Source organism: Schistocerca nitens, chromosome 1, assembly GCF_023898315.1.
Source record: "Schistocerca nitens isolate TAMUIC-IGC-003100 chromosome 1, iqSchNite1.1, whole genome shotgun sequence".
Taxonomy (NCBI): Eukaryota; Metazoa; Arthropoda; class Insecta; order Orthoptera; family Acrididae; genus Schistocerca; species Schistocerca nitens.
In genome coordinates this window covers 979,704,557-979,725,415 of record NC_064614.1, presented here as the reverse complement: position 1 = coordinate 979,725,415, position 20,859 = coordinate 979,704,557, and the positions used below count along the sequence as shown (strand labels likewise).

Sequence of the window (20,859 nt, the reverse complement as noted above, 5' to 3'; positions counted from 1 at the left end):
ATGCGTTTTCTTTCTCCTGATAACGACGTCCTCCTGAGTAGTCTCCGCCCAGAGATCCGAATGGGGGACTATTTTACCTCCGGAATATTTTACCCAAGAGGACGCTATCATCATTTAACCATACAGTAAAGCTGCATGCCCTCGGGAAAAATGATGGCTGTAGTTTCCCCTTGCTTTCAGCCGTTCGCAGTACCACAACAGCAAGGCCATTTTGGTTAGTGTTACAAGGCCATATCAGTCGATCATCCGGACTGTTACCCCTGCAACTACTGAAAAGGCTGCTGCCCCTCTTCAGGAACCACACGTTTGTCTGGCCTCTCAACAGATACCCCTGCATTGTGGTTGCACCTACGGTACGGCTATCTGTTTCGTTGAGGCACGCAAGCCTCCCCACTAATGGCAAGGTCCATGGTTTATCATATACACTATTTTATAAAAAGTATCTGGACTCCTGGCTAAAAATGGCTTACAAGTTCATGACACCCTCCACTGGTAATGCTGGAATTCAATATGGTGTTGGCCCACCATTAACCTTGATGACAGCTTCCACTCGCACAGACATATGTTCAATCAGGCTCCGGAAGGTTTCTTGGAGAATGGCAGCCAATTCTTCACAGAGTGCTGCACTGAGGAGAGGTATCAATGTCAGTCGGTGAGGCCTGGCATGAAGTTGGTGTTCCAAAACATCCCAAAGGTGTTCTATATGACTCAGGTCAGGACTCTGTCAGGCCAGTCCATTACAGGGATGTTACTGTTGTGTAACCACTTCGACACAGGCCGTGCATTATGAACAGGTACTCGATCTTGTTGAAAGATCGAATCACCATCCCTGAATTGCTCTTCAGCAGTGGGAAGCAAGAGGGTGCTTAAAACACATGTCGGCCTGTGCTTGGACAGTGCCATGCAAAACAACAAGGGGTGCAAGCCCTCTCCATGAAAAACATGACCACACCATAACACCACCGTCTCTGAATTTTACTGTTGGAACTACACACACTGGAAGATGACATTTACTGGGCATTCACCATACCCATACCCCACCATCGGATCATCACATTGTGTACCATGATTAGTCACTCCACACAATGTTTTTCCACTGTTCAGTCATGCAATGTTTACACTCATTACACCAAACGAGGTGTTGTTTGGCATTTACTGGTGTGGTGTGACTCACGAGCAGCTGCTCAACCATGAAATCCAAGTTGTCTCATCTCCAGCCTAACTGTCATAGTACTCACAGTGGATCCTGATGCAGTCTGGAATTCCTGTGTGATGGTCTGGATAGATGTCTGCCCATTACACATTGCAGTCCTATTCAACTGTCGGTGGTCTCTGTCAGTCAACAGACGAAGTTGGCCTGTATGCTTTTGTGATGTACATTTCCCTTCACATTTCCACTTCATTATCACATTGGAAACAGTGGACCCAGGGATGTTTAGGAGTGTGGAAATCTCACATACAGACATATGACACAAGTGACACCCAATCACCTGACCACACTTGAAGTCCGTGAGTTTCGTGGAGTTCCCCATTCTGCTCTCTCAAGATGTCTAAACACTACTGAGTTCGCTAATATGGAGTTCCTGGCAGTAGGTGGCAGTACAATGCACCTAATATGAAAAATATATGTTTTTGTGGGTGTCCAGATACTTTTGATCACATGGTGTATTTTGCAAGGATCAAACAATGCAAAATCCTGGATGGAATGTAATAATATTATGAAAAGGAAAGTTGCTACTCACCATATAGCTGAGATGCTGAGTTGTAGATAGGCACAACAAAAGGACTCTCACAATTACAGCTTTCAAACATTAAGACCTTCATCAACAATAAACAACACTCACACACACACACACACACACTTGTGCACACACAACTGTGGTCTTAGGCAACTGAAACCACACTGCAAGCAGCAGCACCAGTGCAAGATGGAAATGGCGACTGGGTGGGGGTAAGAAGGAAACTGGGTGGGGAGAGGGAAGGATAGTATGATGGGGGTGACAGACTGTGAAGTGCTGCAGGTTACACTGAGAGCAGGGGGAGGTGGGGAGGGGGGGGGGGCAGTAGTTGAAGAGGAGAGGAATAAAACACTGGGTATGATGGTAGAATGACATCTGTGTAGTGCTGGAATGAGAACAGGGAAGGAGCTGAATGGCTGAGGATAGTGACTAATGAAGGTAGAGGCCAGGAGGGTTAGGGAATGTAGGATGTACTCCAGGGAAAGTTCCCACCTGTGCAGTTCAGAAAAACTTTTATTGGTGGGAAGGAACCATATGGCACAGGCTGTGAAGCAGTCATTGAAATGAAGGATATCATATTTGGCAGCATGTTCAGCAACATGGTGGCTCACTTGCTTCTTAGCCACAGATAGTTAGTTGGTGGACATTCGTGCTGACAAACACCTTGTTGTTTGTCAAGCCTACATAGAACACAGCACAGTGGTGGCAGCTTAGATTGTAGATCACATGACTGGTTTCACAGGTAGCCTTGCCTTTTATGGGATATGTGATGTTAGTGAGTGGACTGGAGTAGTTAGTGGTGGGAGGATGTATGGGACAGATCTTGCATCTATTTCTATTACAGGAGTAGGAGCCATGAGGTAAGGGATTGGGAGCAGGGGTTGTGTAAGGATGGATGAAATGAGAAATGTCCTGCACGCTATCCTTCTCACCCCTCCCACAGTGGTATTCTGCTGTCCATCGAACCTATGAAATATACTCCCCCATCCTTATACAACCCCTGGTCAAAATCCCTTATCTCATAGCTCATACTCCTGTAATAGACCTAGATGCAAGATCTGTCCCATACTTCCTCCTGCCACTGCCTACTCCAGTCCAGTCACTAACATCACCTATCCCATCAAAGGCAGGGATACCTGTGAAACCACTCATGTGATATACAAGCTAAGCTGCCACCACTGTGCTGCATTCTACATAGGCATGACAGCCAAAAAGCTGTTAGCCTACATGAATGGCCACCAACAAACTGTGGCCAAGAAACAAGAGGATCACCCTCTTGCTGAACACACTGCCAAAAAGATATCCTTCATTTCAATGACTGCGTCACAGTCTGTGCCATCCTGATCCTTCCCACCATCAGCAGCTTTTCTGAATTTTGCAGATGGAAACTTTCCCTGCAATACATCCTATGTTCACATAACCCTCCTGGCCACATCGTTCATTAGTCAGTGTCCTCACCCATCCAGCCCCTTCCCTGTTCCCATCCCAGCACTACACAGCTGTCATTCTACCATCACCTCCAGTCGTTTTATTTCTCTCCTTGTCCACTATACCCCTCCCCCTTCCCCACTTCTCCCCTACCCTATGTCTAACCTTCAGCACTTCACTGTGTGCCACCTCAACTATACTATTCCTCCCCCTCCCCACCCCAGCCTCCTTCTTACCACCACCCAGTTGCCACTCCCCTCATGCGTGTATGCTGCTGCTTGCAGTGTGGTTTCAGTTGCCTGTGTGTGTGTGTGTGTGTGTGTGTGTGTGTGTGTGTGTGTGTGTGTGTGTCTATTGTTGATGAAGGCCTTAATGGCCAAAAGCTTTAATTGTGAGAGTCTTTTTGTTGTGCCTATCTGCAACTCAGCATCTCCGCTATATATTTTGCAAGTAATAATATTTGTTAGGAAATATTAGAAAATAGCAAAAATCTTGTATCAACTAACCAGAGTATCCATCTTTATAGCACAAGGAGAAAGCACAATGGAGAAAGAATGATGTAGATGTTCAACATGCCTAGACAACACTAAAACAGAATGGACCACTGCAAACAGGAAACAGACTATACAATAAGCTACCTAACAATAAAACAATAAAAGACACTTCAAAATTTAAAACTGCTGTCCATAAATATTAATTCAAAAAGTGTTATTATAGTATAGCTGAATACCTTGAAATATGAAAATTTTTTGCCAAATATTAAAAAAAGAATGAATGAAATGTTCATCAAAAGTTGTATGAAAAAAAAATAAAAAAACTGATGGAATTACTTGTGTTAAATATTATATATGAAAGCTGCATTTTCAGTTGTGATAATTTAGGCTTAAGCCAACGTAAATATTCTTGTATGTTTTAAAAACGTGTATTGTAAATCACAGTGATTGATCCAATATATGTAAGTGCATATGTATGTATTGAATTGGGGACCTATAAATGACGGAGGGGTTTTGTCCTCACCGTAGCCCTCAGTGGTACACAACCCCACAACAGGCTACAGCAGTCCACGCACCCCACCGCCACCCCCACCAAACCCAAGGTTATTGTGTGGTTTGGCCCCCAGTGGACCCTCCCTCCCCCCCCCCCCCCCCCCCAGGAGTGTCTCATTCCAGATGAGTGTAACCCCAATGTTTGCGTGGTAGAGTAATGATGGTGTATGCATACGTGGAGAGAGTGTTTGAGCAGCAATCGCTGGCATAGTGTAACAGAGGTGGAATAAGGGGAACCAGCCTGCATTCACCAAGGCAGATGTAAAACCGCCTTAAAAACCATCCACAGGCTGGCCAGCACACCGGACCTCGACACTAATCCACTGGGTGAATTCGTGCCAGGGACCAGCACTGTTAGACCATACGGCTAACTGGGCAGGTGTCCAATATCATATTGTATACCTTGTACAACAAATGATTAAAGTGACCAATCAAAAATGAAATGAAATGAAATTAGACACCAGTTGGCAGTGTTTGTCACAGTACATTATGAAATAGTGTGTGTATAATGTGTGTCATGTGTGAAGTACTGGGAGTGAGAAATGAATGAACACTAACCTTTTATATTATTAAATAACATCTTTGCGGAACAGTATTGTACTCTAGGAATAAAGTGAATGAGGTAGCGTTATTTTAAACTGACCAGCCTTTTATCTTGCCATTCTGATGTAGGTTCTCCATCATTTTCCTAAACTACTTAAGGCAAATGTCATGTTGGTTCCCACTTTAAGGTCATGACGGGCTAACTGTTCCGTCCCTGTCAGATTATAAAACCTATTACTGCTGCCACTATTACTACTACTACTACTACTACTACTACTAATAATAATAATAATAATAATAATAATAATATAAAACAGGCATTTATCATTGTCATAGTTTGTTTTTTAATCTCTATACTGCCTTACAATTTTGCATTGACACATTTCAGTATTTAGGTTTTCTCTGTAACTTTTATTTTTCGTATAATCATCATTAAATATATGACGTAGTTAACAAAGTCAGTTACTAATAGCAATAGGTAAATCACTGTATTGTTAAAGTAATGTAAATGGATAGATAAAAAATCTGCTCACCAAGCAGTGATGGCGGAACACACACACACAAAAAGGTTGAATGTTTACAAGCTTTCAGAGTCAGTGGCTCCTTCTTCCAGCAGAAGAATTGAAGAGAAAGGAAGAGGAGTGAAGTAAAAGGACTGGAGAGGTTTAGGGAAAGGGGTACAATTCAGAAAAGTCATCCAGTGCCACAGGTCAGGGGAGACTTACCGGACGAGGTGAGAAGGAAAGGCTGATTGCTTGGGACTGAACCAGTTAAAATTTAAAAACCTAAGAGCTTAAAGGTGGAAGATAGGATAATATACAAAACAGAGATTACTACTAAAACAACATGCATGAGTTAATAAAAGTGAGAGGTAAATGCATTGGATGTAATCGAGGTGTGGTGGGAGGGGGGGCAAAACATATACAGGTCAGAAAATGAAAGAAGTAGAAAACTAAAATGGAGTGAAGAAAGGAGTAGTTACTGTCAAGAGATGCTGAGAAGGAAGGAATTAACGCAAATTAAGGCCAGGTGGGTGGGGAGAACCAAGGGTATGTTGTAGCACAATTTCCCACCTGCAAAGTTCTGAGAAACTGGTGTCTGTGGGAAGAACCCAGATGGTGTGTGTAGTGAAACAGGCACTGAGCTCATGACTATCATGTTATAGAGCATGCTCTACAACAGGATATTGTTTGTTGCTGGTATACACCCTCTGCCTATGCACATTCATCCTGGCTAATAAATGGATGGTAGTCATGCTGATGTAAATGGCCGAATAGTGTTTACATAACAGCTGGTATATGACATTTCTCATTTCACAGATTCCTCTCCATTCAATAGTACATGTTTTGCCAGTTATAGACCTGGAATAGATCATGGCAGGAGGATGCATAGGGCAAGACTTGCAGTGGGGACAATCATGGCCTTGTTGAAGTAGCTGATTAACACAGTCAAGACCAGGATAATACTGGGTGACAAGTGCTGTGCTCCAAAGTTTTTTTTTTTTTTTTTTTTTTTTTTTTTGGGGGGGGGGGGGGGGGAATCAGCATTACCAGGATTGGATGTCATGGCCCAGGAAATCTATTTTTGAACTAGGCTGTTGGGATAGTTACATCCAGTGAAGGCTGATGTAAGAGTGATGGTGTATTGCTGTAAAGAGTCTACACATGAACAAATACGTTTGTCTTGAATGCCTGGGCTGTGTGGGAGGCAACAGTTGGCATGGAAAAGATCAAAACTGTCAAAATGTAAGTACTGTTGTTTGTTAGTAGCTTTAATGTGGACAGAAGTGTTTAGCTGGCCTTCAGTGAGGATGAGAGCAACAGCAAGGAAAGTGGCATGGGATTTGGAATAGAACCATGTGCGATTTAATTGGGAAAGGTGGAGATTTGAGGAACTTTAACAGGTCAGCCTCACCATGAGTCCATATGGCAAAGATGTCATCAATGTATCTAAACCAAACAAGGGGCTGAAGGCTTATGGATCCCAGGAAAGCACACTCCAAGATATCCATGGAAAGGTTGACATAGGAAGGAGCCATCCTGGCTCCCATGGCTGTACCCCTGATCTGTTTGTATGTCTGCCCCTCAAAGGTCAAGTAATTGTTGGTAAGGAAAAAGTTGATTAAGGTGAGGAAGAAGGATGTCATAGGTTTGGAATCAGCTGGGCATCGACTGAGGGAATGTTCAGCAGCAGTCAGACCAAGTAAAGTTTGGGATGTTGGTATTAGGGGGATGGCATCAAGGGTGACAAGCAAGGTGTATGTGGGTGTGGGATGGGCAAAGATTTCAGATGATCCAGGAAATTGGTGGTATCTTTAATATAGGAGGGAAGTCTTTGCACTATGTATTGCAGCTGTTGATCAATTAAGGCAGATGTACATTCAATGGTGCTTTAAAGCCAGCAACTTTTGGATGGCCAGGATGATTGGGTTTGTGGATCTTAGGCAGAAGGTAAAAGGTGGGTGGGATAAGAGGGTTTTCCTTCTCATGCTGTCCAGTATGATGCAGGGTTTTGGGTGACTTTTCTGAACTGCACACCTTTCCCTAAACATCTTTAGTCGTTTACTTCACCCCTCATCCTTCCCCTTAAACTCTTCTCCTAGAAGAGGGGGCCACTGGTTCCAAAAGCTTGTAAAAGTTAAATCCATTTTTACCCTTGCTTGGTGAGTAGATTTTTTATCTATCCATTTACATTATATTATCAATAATTGATTATTTTTCATCTGCATCTACATCTATATGGATACTCTGCAAGTCATATTCCAGTGCCTGGCAGAGGGTTCATCGAACCACCTTCACAATTCTCTATTATTCCAATCTTGTGTAGAGCATGGAAAGAATGAACACCTACATCTTTCCATATGAGCTCTGATTTCCCTTATTTTATTGTGGTGATCGTTCCTCCCTATGTAGGTCGGTGTTAAGAAAATATTTTTGCATTCGGAGGAGAAAGTTAGTGATTGGAATTTCATGAGAAGATTCTGTCGCAACAAAAAATGACTTTCCTTTAATGATTTCCAGCCCAAATCCTGTATCATTTCAGTGACACTCTCTCCAATATTTCACCATAATACAAAACATGCTGCCCTTCTTTGTTGTTATACTTAGTTGTATAGTTTTTGTGGGTGATTTTTAATACCCACATGAGTGAAAGTAATTAATTAATTAATTAATTAAAGCAAAAGATAAGAGTGGAAAGATTATCTAATTGTGTCAAAAACGGTAAACACTTATAAAAAAATTTCATTGTGATCATGATAGCTCAAAATGTCAAATTAATTTTAATCCCAATCTTGTAGTGAAATTACTTGTATTATGGAGTTGTAATTACAGTATACAGTAAGTTTTAACAAAGCTGTATGCAGTATTTTCACTGTCAAAAGTTATAAAGGTGATCACAGCTGTGATCACATGGTTCAGTGTTGGCTCAGTCTCGGTTAGTTGTTGCAAGAGTTGCATAAAGTTCACTTCACTGTGTTAGAAAGAGTTTTTGTTAAGTTACTGAGGTGACAGTGAAAATTATGAATAAATGTGGAGAATTTAAAACTTTTATCTAAAAGTTACTTCAAAGATTAAAAACATGATTTACACAATAATATGATATGATCCAAAAGAGAAATCCTAAGAGTACTTTGGCAGACATGAATAATGTTCATTTAAGTTCACTAATCATCTGTAACCTCGTATCCATCAAGAAAAGTACAAATCAAAAGTTTCATTTCCTATTCTAAAACTGTTACAACTTGCAAAACACCTATTTTGTTAGTGAGGAATATGCTATTTCTTACTAAAATACTGGACCAGTTTATGTCTTGATTGACAATGGGACCTTTACAATTTGAGATGAGATCATATATGGAATCTAAGTTTTAACATAAATATTTTGTGTTTTCAGATAATGTGAAAGAAGGAATCACCCCCAGAAATATTTAGAATTACGAATTGGAAATTAAACTAGAGATGTGGACATCACAGTGACTGAATACCGTGTTGTAAACTATAATATTTGCTGCCTTATGTAATGTTAAAAACAAAGAGAAGCACTGAAACTTAACTTTTTTAATTATTTTGTGTTATGAAAACTGCAAACTTTAATGGAGATATTGTATGCAACATTTTACAAATTTTATATTAAAAACTAAATTTGGGTGAAAGTAATGAATACTGAAGTAGATGAGGAAACAATTTTTTGGGGGGGAGGGGGGGAGGAGGGGAGGGGGGTCGTGGTGGTGGGGGAATAAGTCAGTTTTAGTTGAAAGCATGGAAGATCAAAGGAGGAAACTCATTTCGAAATCAAATTCAGCTGTAAGGCATCAGAAAACAATTACAAAATTGGTAAATCAACATTAAAAACATGACAGAATTTCAAAATCAAATAAGGACCTAAAATGAGTAGAGTGTCATGACTGCAGACCCACATAATGAACTAAAAGCTTAATTTAAGAGTAATGGTAGAAATCAAAGGAGAAATCAATGAATTAAACCTTATTGTCACATCAGGGCAGAAACATTTAAATGACAGGATGGAAATAGTGGAAAACAGGATCAAAAATGTCAAACTAAATTTGTTCAAAAAATTTTAAAAAAACCTCCAAAAATTTTTGAAAAAATAGGCATGTAATTAAATTTGAGGATCATAAGCTACAATCTGAAATTGTTGATCTTATATGTAGGCTAGAAAACAAAGTTGAATCTTCAAATATGATACTAATGACAGAATTTCTGCAATTAACGTGATAGTAATGAAGTGGGAAAGAATGTGTCTGCTTGGTAGGGTAAGCAGTCAATATGCATAAGAAACTTATAGAATTACAAGAAGATTTTCCAATTAAATGATTTTAAATAAGTTTCGGCATGTGGACAAATATTCCTAAACGAAGTTTTGTGGGGGTGAGGTATTCCATCTGTAGATTTCATTCATCGCCCTTGTAATAATTTTGGTCTTGAAATGACTGATATGTTAAAGATTAATGTTGGAAAGAAGTTTTTGAGTGCAGAGCAGTATCATGGGGAAATCAAAATGCAAGCTACGGTTATAGCAGGAACAATACTAATTTGGTTATGTCATTGTAAGTCCTCGATGGCATACACTGAATCAAAGTTACATATTCTGAAACTGTTTTATTGGAGGTCTCACAGTTCAATAAAACCACAACACCAATGATTTGAGTTGAAAAACATATCTTTATTTATATTCACTTTGGTGACACCAGTTTGCATTCAGTTCTTCATAGAGGTATTATTAATTGGTTTTTGGAATGAATATGATTATCAAATATATCCTGACCAGCTCACTTTTCTTCACAGTAGTATTACTAAATCAAATTAGTTAACACCCGTAATAGGTTCTAAACAGTGTTAATTTGTCCAGAAAAGATTCCCATTTTGAAGTCAGATGAATACTGATGGTTGATTCAAAAATGTTCACTATATATATTTACACATATATGTTTGCATGTTGGTGAGTAATCATCAACTTCTATCCTAATGAAATATTTGACTGTATAATCCGATGTAAAACAAATGATAGTATAACATTTACATTTGATCATTAACATTCTACTGAGAGAGGTGGGCAGTGGTTAGCACACTGGACTCACATTCGGGAGGACGACAGTTCAATCCTGCATCCGGACATCCTGATTTACATTTTCTGTGATTTCCCTAAATCACTTCAAGCAAATGCCAGGATGGTTCCTTTGAAAGGACACAGACGACTACCTTCCCCATCCTTCCCTAATCCAATGAGACCGTTGACCTCGCTGTTTGGTCTCCTCCCACAAGTCAACCCAACCAACCATTAACATTGGGTGCAGCTATGGATCCGTCAGTTGCCAAACACATTCTACAAAACAGGAACTAATCATCTTATCATCCCAATGGTATAAATGTCGTAACATATATGGTGCTTCTTTTGAATGAAACCATTCCATGATCCCATTGTTCCAGGTGTTTGATTTTCATTTGACTACCCCTCACACATTAGTTACAGGTTTTTTCACGCTAGTTCTACATTGTTTTTATTAAAGTGTTTTCAAAACCAGTTTTAAACAATTAACAACAGTGACAAAGTATAATGGAAGAATAAATCTTGGTAGAGAACTTTATTAATTATTAAACTACAATGACTGATAATGACAGACTAACTTTTACAATTTGTAAAATACGTATTTGATACAATGGTGGTTGCGTTTTATTAAAGTCTGTGTACTGTCCAGCCTCATGGCAGGAGACTATGCCAGAAATTAAATTCATCATACTTTAAGTTGCTTTCAATAGATAAATTGACATCAAAATGCAGGTAAGCTTTTCCATCAGTGGTGTATGGAGTCCAGTATTCAGTAATCACTGAGTCCACAGTTGGTGTGGGATTTCTGAAACATAACATGAATGGGTTTTGTGTAGAAAGTTCTGAACAGTTAATTAATACAAAGAAATGGTAACTGCAAACCAAATGTATCATAGTGAGCAAGTGCCATTAGCAGCAGATTAGAGAAGATGAGCCTATTCATAACACATACACATCTATTACCTTCAACAGATAAAGGGGTTGAGGGGGGTGCAGGGTGGGATAGAGGAAGAAAAGTAAGAGAAGTAAATAAATCATAACATATAGCACTAGGAATCATCAATATTTTTTAAATTTTTAATAGAATTCATATTCATTATGTCATAATTTATTATGTAAAAGAGAAAAGGGCAACAAAATACTTATAGCTACTTTAATGCATGCATGCACATGCACACACACACACACTAGAGTGTTAGTTAAAATATGGTGCTCCTATTCATCATTATGTTTAAGCTGCACACATGCTGCCACCTTTAACATATTTCAGTTGGAAATTTGTTTCCTGTGGTGTTTCATAACATGTTTACAATTTGTTCTTGGTCTTTGACTTTCTCTGCACTGGCAAACATTTCTCGCAGTGTAATCACATTGTCTGTAATGCTATTTGTCATATAGTTTTAGTATCTTCTGCTACATTATCTCTAGCGGCAAGGAAGTTGTAATGATATGTGGTGCTGCACTATTAATACTCGAAGAAGGTTCATGCAAACAAAATGGTATATGAAAACATACTACAGAACTGTTGGTAATAACTTGTTAATGGAACTGAATATAGAAGACAGCTCTGATTTTCATAACTTCATTCAAATGTCTTCCACCAATTTTAAATTTCTGGCAAAAAGAGATAAATTTCAGGAAAGCACCTATGGTCATCAAAAGGTTTGATCTAAGTCCTGATCTTTTGACAATGGGATATTTACTTCAGAGCTTTGCATACTTAGTTCACATTTTGAAGCAAGTTATATTTCAAACAGTACCTAAAATCTATGGAGTGTTAGAAGAAGCCCTGAAGGTTTATGTAATGGTAAATAAATGAAAAACATCATTAAATATACATATTATTAAACTTTTATTCAGTTGGTATGATTCCGCATAAATAAACAAAAATTACTTCATCAAGAATATCACCAGTTTCCAGTTTCTTATGAAAGTGACAGGGGAATTGTACCCTTTTGTACACAGCATCTAGTTCCCTTTACTTCATGACCATCATCACAAAACTGTGGAAGCAAATAGCTGAACCATGTTACATTACACAACAGTGTCGCACAGTGCTTGATGTTATACTGTTCACCCCTTTCCTTTTTTCTCATCAATACTGAGTGAGACACAACTTTATTTTCTTTTCAACACAGCCAGAGCTAGTATAAAATGTACAGAAGTTCTCTGCAGAGTGTCTCTTTTGTGCTGTTCTTGTACTGCTTGATCTGCACCTTCCACAAGCAATCCTCAGCCTGGTACAACGATAACACAATAACAACTAAACAGTCTGCTGCCTTTTCTACTCCACTTTTTTTCAGAAAAGACTCAATAGAACAAGTGAAAATACAACACAGAGCAACTCTGTACACCAAATACAATGTGACACATAAACATGTGCTAGCATCATGCAGCGGTGACATGGTGTAGCTGGCCTGAAACATTGTTTCCTTTGATTTATGTCAACATTGCTATGGACAGTTGTTTCTGTGTTTCAAAGCATATTTCTAAACATATTTTCAAACAGTATCCACAAGTGGGAAGTGGAAATATGTTTTGAAAACATCTTTTGAGATCAATGTGTATGCATCTTTACAGCCCGTCATGACTACCTCCCTTCCATTAACATGTAGTGAATGTTATACTATAAATATTTTCATCTTACCTGTCTTATATCAATCCAAATGTAAAAGTAAAGTTTACTCACTGGAGCTTATTAACTTTAAGAAAACCATTATTTAACAACACACTTGTTACATTTCAAACAATATTGCAATGCGAGCCTCCATTGCCCTTCACCTTCATCCATACATTAGGGCCAACATTTGCCAATATTTATGGTACAATGCCCAAACATTCAAGACAACTTTCATTTGAATTCTCATAGATCCACTGTAAACATGTATGATAGATAGGTTGCAGATGGTGCTTTTAGAGTTTTGAGCAAGTATTAAAATATTTTATCATTAAAAAAACAAAAAGAGGAAAACACGTTAATGGTCCATAACACTCCACATATTTCAAAATCAATAAATTTTAAATAAACTATAAGATCACAGGCAAATCAAGTACTATGATACACGACAACTTCAATGGGCATGGACCAATCCATTCTGACTTTTTCCTGGGTGTGTTACTTGTGATTTTTGTGATTCCTCATAACAAGATTCCACAAATGTATTTCTGGTTGGTAAAGAACCAAAAATTCAAGAACTTGCATATTACTCCACAATTTCTGAGACATTTTGATTTCAAGAATCCAGTGAACCAAAGCAATGTTGTTGACAATGTGGGGTCACTATACTGATATTTGCCCCTACACCCCTTGATGTCTGGTCAAAATAACAAGAAGCAATTAAGTCATACCAAGATTGGGGCTAAAGTTGGTACAATGCTATTTCATTGACCTGCACATTGAAAAAGCATTGTTGGTGACAACTTGTGCACTTAGCATTACAACTCAATAATGTATTTGGAATAATATTTATTTAAGTAATAGTGATGGATAGTGGCTACTCACCATATAGTGGAGAAGCTGAGTCACAGATAGGCACAACAAAAGGACTGTCACACAATAACCTTTCAGCCACTAAGGCCTGTGTCAAAAATAGGCAACACACACACAACCATAGTCTCTGGCAGCTGAAGCCAGACTTGCAATATTGTTACATTCCATCATGGATTTTCCAGTGCTAGATTTGTGTAAATTGCATACTTTGAGGTATTAGTAATTTTAAAATTTGTGATTTATAAAGCTCAATAAAATTAAATTACATTGGTAAGTTGAAAGCACAGAATTCTCTGAGCTTTTGTGAAATTCCCAAAATTCCCTGAGACACCTCTAATATTTCCAAGTACAATGTAGTCCCCTGAGAATTACAGGTTTTCCAGAAGGATGTGTAAGGTATAGAAGGTATTAATTAGTTAAGTAATCATCATTTCCATTTTGAGATAGTACTTATGAAAGCACAGAATTCTCTGAGCTTTTGTGAAATTCCCAAAATTCCCTGAGACACCTCTAATATTTCCAAGTACAATGTAGTCCCCTGAGAATTACAGGTTTTCCAGAAGGATGTGTAAGGTATAGAAGGTATTAATTAGTTAAGTAATCATCATTTCCATTTTGAGATAGTACTTATGTTCTTTGTTTATGCTTGATGATGTTATATGTGTTTAAGGACCTCCACATATGGTGCACTGACAACTGTCCAAGGGGCTGTGATACCCTTTGGATCAGATATTCACTGATGGAGGCTATGGGCTACGATCCTAGTGTACAGGAGACGCAAATGAAATTTTTCAGGTAGGCTGATTTGGCTCTCACTAATTATTTGAGATTTGGGTATGAGAGTGTCTTTTTATAAGTTGCATGCATATGATGCAAACCTTTATGTTGAAATTATTTGATTGGATAGATTAAAAATCTATCAGTGGTTATAAACTAGCTGCACATATGAGTAGAGAGAATAAGGTGAGAGGAGGAGTTGCCATATATGTCAAAAGTTATCACTGTGTGGAAAGCTTAGATACAAAAGAGTTTTGTCTAGAGCAACATATAGAAGCATGTGCCTGTCAACTTAAACTGAAGGAGGGCTCTTTTATAATTGTAACAGTATATAGGTGTTATAATGTCAAGTTTAACAAATATATTTCAGAACGACACAACACATATAAGTCACAGAGTAAGTTGACAAGCAAGACATGTGTACACTTTAGCATTCGAATGAGCACTGAGTCCCAGTCTAGCGGCTGCTGCTCAACTGGCCACTTAGGTGGCGCAGCTGCTGCATGACTGGCAGACAGCACCGCACGTAGAGGACATGCGTAATTGCGCGGCGGCGCTTTGAATGATTGGCGAGTCACAACACTTTCCCCCCCTTTGAAATTGTTGCACTGGTCTTGATGGAGGTGTCCTGGAGATGGGTAAAATCCATAGGCGTTGTTTGACTAGCCGTAAAGTCTCGAGGAGGAGGCTTCCCGTATGGACGAAAGTGTACCCGATGATAACGGGTCGAGATGACAGGAGATGTAGGGGTTGAATCTGCTGGGGCCCCCTGCACCAATCTGCCCATTGCGGCAAGTCCAGTTGATATGGCAGGAGACATGGGTGATGTGTCGGCGTCCGCTGGAGGAGGAGGCGAGTAGATTTGCTCTGACAGAGGATGGTCATCCGGTTCCTGCATAGGCATGTCTCCTGATGGCATCCGTTCTTGTGCTGGCATCGCGATGACGGTGAGAGGGCTGCATTGTGAGTATTGAGACATGCCAAGATCCCGAGCGTCAGGTAGGGTCAAAAGTGGTGAAGCAGCATTCGGAAGAGGCGTTGCTGGCACACGAGGCCGAAGCAGGTCCAAATGACGCACTGCAACACCCGCATCTGTCTGGATTTCATACAGGCATCTGCCACGGTGTCTTAAAATGAGGCCCGGGCTCCATTTTGGCCACCTGCCATATCCCCATACCCAGACAAGGTCGTCGGCGGTGAACCAGCCAAGGGAAGGCACCCACGGCCATTAGGTGGGAGGCCGCAGAAGATGAAGTAGCGTGCGGGGCTGTGGTCACCCATGGGGGTGAAACAGTAAGATGCCAGAAACTGGAGAAGCGCATCATCAGCAGCAGAAGAAGTCAGAAGTTTCCGCATCTGAGCCTTAAATGTGCGGACCAGTCGTTCAGCCTCACTGTTGAATTGTGGAGGGAACGGCGGGGCCATGAAATGCATAACGTCGTGATGAGCACAAAAATCCACAAATTCGGAAGAGGCAAATTGCGGACCATTATCAGTAACAAGAGTAGAGGGGAGGCCTTCCAAAGAAAAAATGCGGGTGAGAGCACTGGTGGTTGCCGCGGTGGTAGGCGACGTGCAATGGACAATGAAAGGAAAGTTAGAGTAGGCGTCAATTACGAGGAGCCAATAAGTACCTAAAAAGGGTCCCGAAATTCAGCATGAATGTGCTCCCAGGGCTTCTCAGGCGAAGGCCACGGTGACAAAGATGACTTCGGGGCAGCGGCCTGTGACGCACAAGGGCCTCAGGCAGCGACCATGTGTGCTATTTCAGAGTCGATGCCAGGCCAGTACACATGTCGGCGCGCCAGAGATTTTGTGCGAGATACACCCCAGTGCCCTTGGTGATGGAGGCACAAGACCGAAGCACGCAAAGACACAGGTACCATGACACGCGGCGAAGCATTGTCAGTGGAGAAGAGGATAACACCATCCCTAGCCGTGAGGCGGTAGCGCAAAGCGTAGTAGTTACGCAACGGATCAGAAATCTTAGCAGACGGGCGATCTGGCCAACCCTTCTGAATACAGCGTAAAACCTGGGAGAGGGTAGGGTCAGAACACGTAGCAGCTGCCAGCCTGTCCCCAGTGATGGGGAACCCGTCCACAACCCACTGCTCAGCAACATCCAGGTGGAAACACAAAAGTTTGTCCCTATCGAATGCCTGATCAGGACCCATGGGAAGGCGAGACAGAGCATCAGCTTTTACATGTTGAGCCGTTGGCCGGAAATGAATCTCATAATTGAAACGAGACAAGTAAAGAGCCCAACGATGGAGGCGGTGTGCAGCCTTGTCGGGAAGTGACGTTGATGGATGAAATAAGGAAACAAGTGGTTTGTGATCCGTAACAAGATGAAATTTTGAGCCATAGGTAAAACACCAAACTTATGAAGAGCATAAATAATGGCCAAAGCTTCTTTTTCAATTTGAGAATACTTTTGTTGGGCATCCGTGAGCGTTTTGGAGGCATAAGCAATGGGTTGTTCTGAACTGTCAGAAAAACGGTGCGCAAGGACTGCACCAACCCCATATTGAGAGGCGTCTGTGGCAAGAACAAGATGTTGGCCAGGTCGATAAGTAGCCAGGCACGGGGCCTGTTTCAGCATAGTCTTCAATTTCTGGATTCCGCATCGCATGACGCGGACCAGTGAAAAGTCACGTTTTTATGCAACAGGCGATGCAACGGCTGAGCCACCGAAGCCGCAGACGGTAAAAACTTGTGATAGTATGCTATTTTCCCCAAGAAGGCCTGCAGTTCCTTAACAGATGTAGGGCGAGGAAGGGCATCGATTGCAGCGACAGTTTGCTGAAGTGGACAAATACCATCCCGAGAGAGTTGAAACCCCAAGTACGTGATAGATGCCTGAAAAAATTATGATTTCTGAGACCGGCAGTCTGTAAGACATGAAAGAGTGTGCGGAGATTTTAAAGATGGTCTTCAGTGGTGGAGCCAGTGACAACAATGTCGTCCATGTAATTGATACACCCAGGGACAGGGAGCAATAATTGTTCCAAGAAATGCTGAAAGAGAGCAGGGGCGCTAGCAACCCCGAATGGCAAGCGTTGGTATTCATAGAGGCCAAAAGGCATGTTAAGGACCAGAAACTGCCGGGAAGCAGCGTCGAGAGGAAGTTGATGATAATCTTCTGACAGGTCAATTTTAGAAAAATACTGGCCTCCAACAAGTTTAGTGAACAGTTTTTCAGGATGGGGCATAGGGTAAGTGTCGATGAGGCATTGAGCATTTACAGTGGCTTTGAAATCGCCACAGAGACGAATATCACCATGTGGTTTAGCAACGACAACGACAGGAGGGGACTACTCACTGGAAGTGACAGGAAGCAAGACCCCTGAAGTAGTGAGACGATCCAACTTCTGTTTTACCCGATCACGAAGGGCCACAGGAATGGGCTGAGCCCGAAAAAACTTAGGCCGAGCAGTGGGTTTGAGCATGATATGAGCTTCAAAGTCATTTGCACGGCCTAACCCAGGAGAAAAAAAGGACGAAAATGTTGTCGACAAGGAATCCAGTTGGGCATAAGGAATAGCGTCAGAGACAATATTGACAGAGTCATCTATGGAGAACCCAAAAAGGCGAAAGGCATCGAAACCAAAAAGATTTTCTGCGTTGCTCTGGTCAACCACAAATATGGGAACAGTGCGAATGACGGATTTGTAAGATACCTCAGCATTAAACTGTCCCAGAGAGAAATCTTCTGTTTATTGTACGTCCGTAATTGCTGAGTGACAGGTGACAGGAGTGGAGAACCCAACTGAAGATACGTCTGAGAATTAATTATAGTTGCAGCAGAACCGGTATCCACTTGCATGCGAACATCTCGACCAAGGATTTGGACAGTGAGGAATAACTTCCCTGAAAGGGAAGAAGTGCAATTGACAGACAACACAGAATCAGAATCAGCGTCATGTTCATGAACATCATGTATGCGGTCGGATTTGCAAACAGAAGACACATGACCTTACTTGTTGCAATTGTGACACACAACCCAACGTTGGGGACAATCCTCGCATGAATGTTTCGTAAAACACCACGGACATGAAGGAAATTGCCGGGGGTTTTGCTGCAGTTTCTTAGCGGGTTGTTTACAGCTAGGCCGAGGCTGTGCATGGGAGCACACTGCGGCCACGTCGGCCGGCGGGGACATGCCGCACGCGTCGTCAACAGCGCACAGAGGTTGTATTTCCCCGACATCACCCCACATCTCTATTTGCACCCCAGCGGCGCGAGAAATTTCAAAAGATTGCGCAATGGAGAGAACTTCATCTAGAGTCGGATTTGCCAACTGAAGGGCATGTTGCCAAACTTCTTTGTCGGGCGCCGACTGGATAATAGCATCCCGTACCATGGAATCGGCATAGGATTCGTTGTGAACGTCAGTAACAAATTGACACTTTCGACTGAGGCCTTGAAGTTCAGCAGCCCATGCGCGATAGGATTGATGTGGCTGTTTTTGACAACGATAAAAGGCAACACGAGAGGCTACCACATGCATTTGCTTTTGAAAATAGACAGACAGAAGTGAGCACATTTCAGCAAAGGACAAAGATGCAGGATCCTTAAAGGAGCCAATTGCGACAACAACCGATACATTTGAGGTGAAATCCAGGAAAGGAACAGAGACTTACATGGTTGTTCGTCCGTGACATGGAATGCCAATAAGTGCTGTCGAAGACGTTTTTCATAATCAGACCAGTCTTCCGTCCATCTCATCGTAAGGAGGAAAAGGAGGTACAGCCAACGACGGGAAACGCCCCGCATTTGATGCCGCGACTAAATCGCGAATCGCCACTGTTAGAAGTGTTTGCTGTTCAAGGATATTTTGCAATAGTTGCTCAACAGTAGCCATGGAACCCTGTGGGTCAACGGTGAAAAGGAAAAATCCACTACCTCGTCGCCAATTGTTATAACGTCAAGCTTAACAAATATATTTCAGAACGACACAACACATATAAGTCACAGAGTAAGTTGACAAGCAAGACATGTGTACACGTTAGCATTTGAATGAGCACTGAGTCCCAGTCTAGCGGCCGCTGCTCGGCTGGCCGCTTAGGTGGCGCAGCTGCTGCATGGCTGGCAGACAGTGCCGTATGTAGAGGACGTGCGCAATTGCACGGCAGCGCTTTGAATGATCGGCAAGTCACAACAAAAGGTCCCCTTCAGGAAACTTTCATTTATTCCTGGAAAACTTGGATGCCTTGTTGTGCTATCTGTCAGATGGGGGAAAGCAAATTATTATTTGTGGGGACTTCAATGTTGATTCACTGAAAGGGTGTAATAGGAAGAATACCTGGAAGATTTGCTTGGTTCTTTCAATTTGACATCTGTCATTAATTTTCCTACTCGGGTAGTAAAGGACAGCAGCACATTGATAGATAACACTTTTATAGACCAAGATAGGTTTAAAAACATAAATTCTTGTCCTGTTGAGAATGGCCTTTCTGATCATGATGCTCAGCTAGTTACAGTATATGACATAGCTCCATTCAGTAATTCAAAACTACCCTCCTAAGTTGTGCTTTCAATTAATGACTCAACAATTAGAAATTTCACAGAAAATCTTCAGCAGTTAGACTGGGATGAGGTGTACAAGGAACCTGATGTTAGTTTAAAATATAACTTGTTTCATGATACACTTGTAAGAGAATTTGAAAACTGTTTCCCCAAGAAAGTAGTTAAATCTAATTATAAGAAACCATGCAAAAAACCTTGGCTTACTAAAGGAATAAAAATATCTTGTAACCACAAAAGGGAACTGTATCTAACAACAAGAAAAGGTAATGACCCAGAAACAGTCAAATATTATAAAAACTACTGTGCTTCATTAAGAAAGGTTATTAAAAATTGCAGAAGCATGTGCATCATGTCTGATAACAAAATCAAAATAATTTGAAATATTATTACAAGTGGGACAGGGCAACCAAGAGTACAGGATGATGGCATCACCATCAAAGTGAGTGGAAACTTGATAAACAACAAGCCGGAAGCCAAAAACATTTTGAATAATCTGTGTGCCCGACCGAGACTCGAACTCAGGACCTTTGCCTTTCACGGGCAAGTGCTCTACCATCTGAGCTACTGAAGCATGACTCACATCCCAAGTTCGAGTCTCGGTCGGCCACACAGTTTTAATCTGCCAGGAAGTTTCACATCAGCGCACACCCCGCTGCAGAGTGAAAATCTCATTCTGCATTTTGAATAACCATTTTTTAAATGTTGTAGAGAAAATAGGATCTAAATGTTCATTAGAAGA

General features: G+C 41.1%; 1 protein-coding gene across 3 annotated transcripts in view; it reads right to left on the bottom strand.

Annotated features, from left to right (window-relative positions):
• Positions 1–10,832: 10,832 nt before the first annotated feature.
• Positions 10,833–20,859, bottom strand: part of LOC126195115 (esterase FE4-like) — a 193,688-nt gene continuing 183,661 nt past the window's right edge. For all 3 annotated transcript variants that reach the window (XM_049933604.1, XM_049933621.1, XM_049933612.1), the window contains one exon: positions 10,833–11,129. In XM_049933604.1, the coding sequence (XP_049789561.1) occupies positions 10,976–11,129 (154 nt within the window). In that variant the 3' untranslated portion in view covers positions 10,833–10,975. The remainder of the gene's footprint in view (positions 11,130–20,859) is intronic.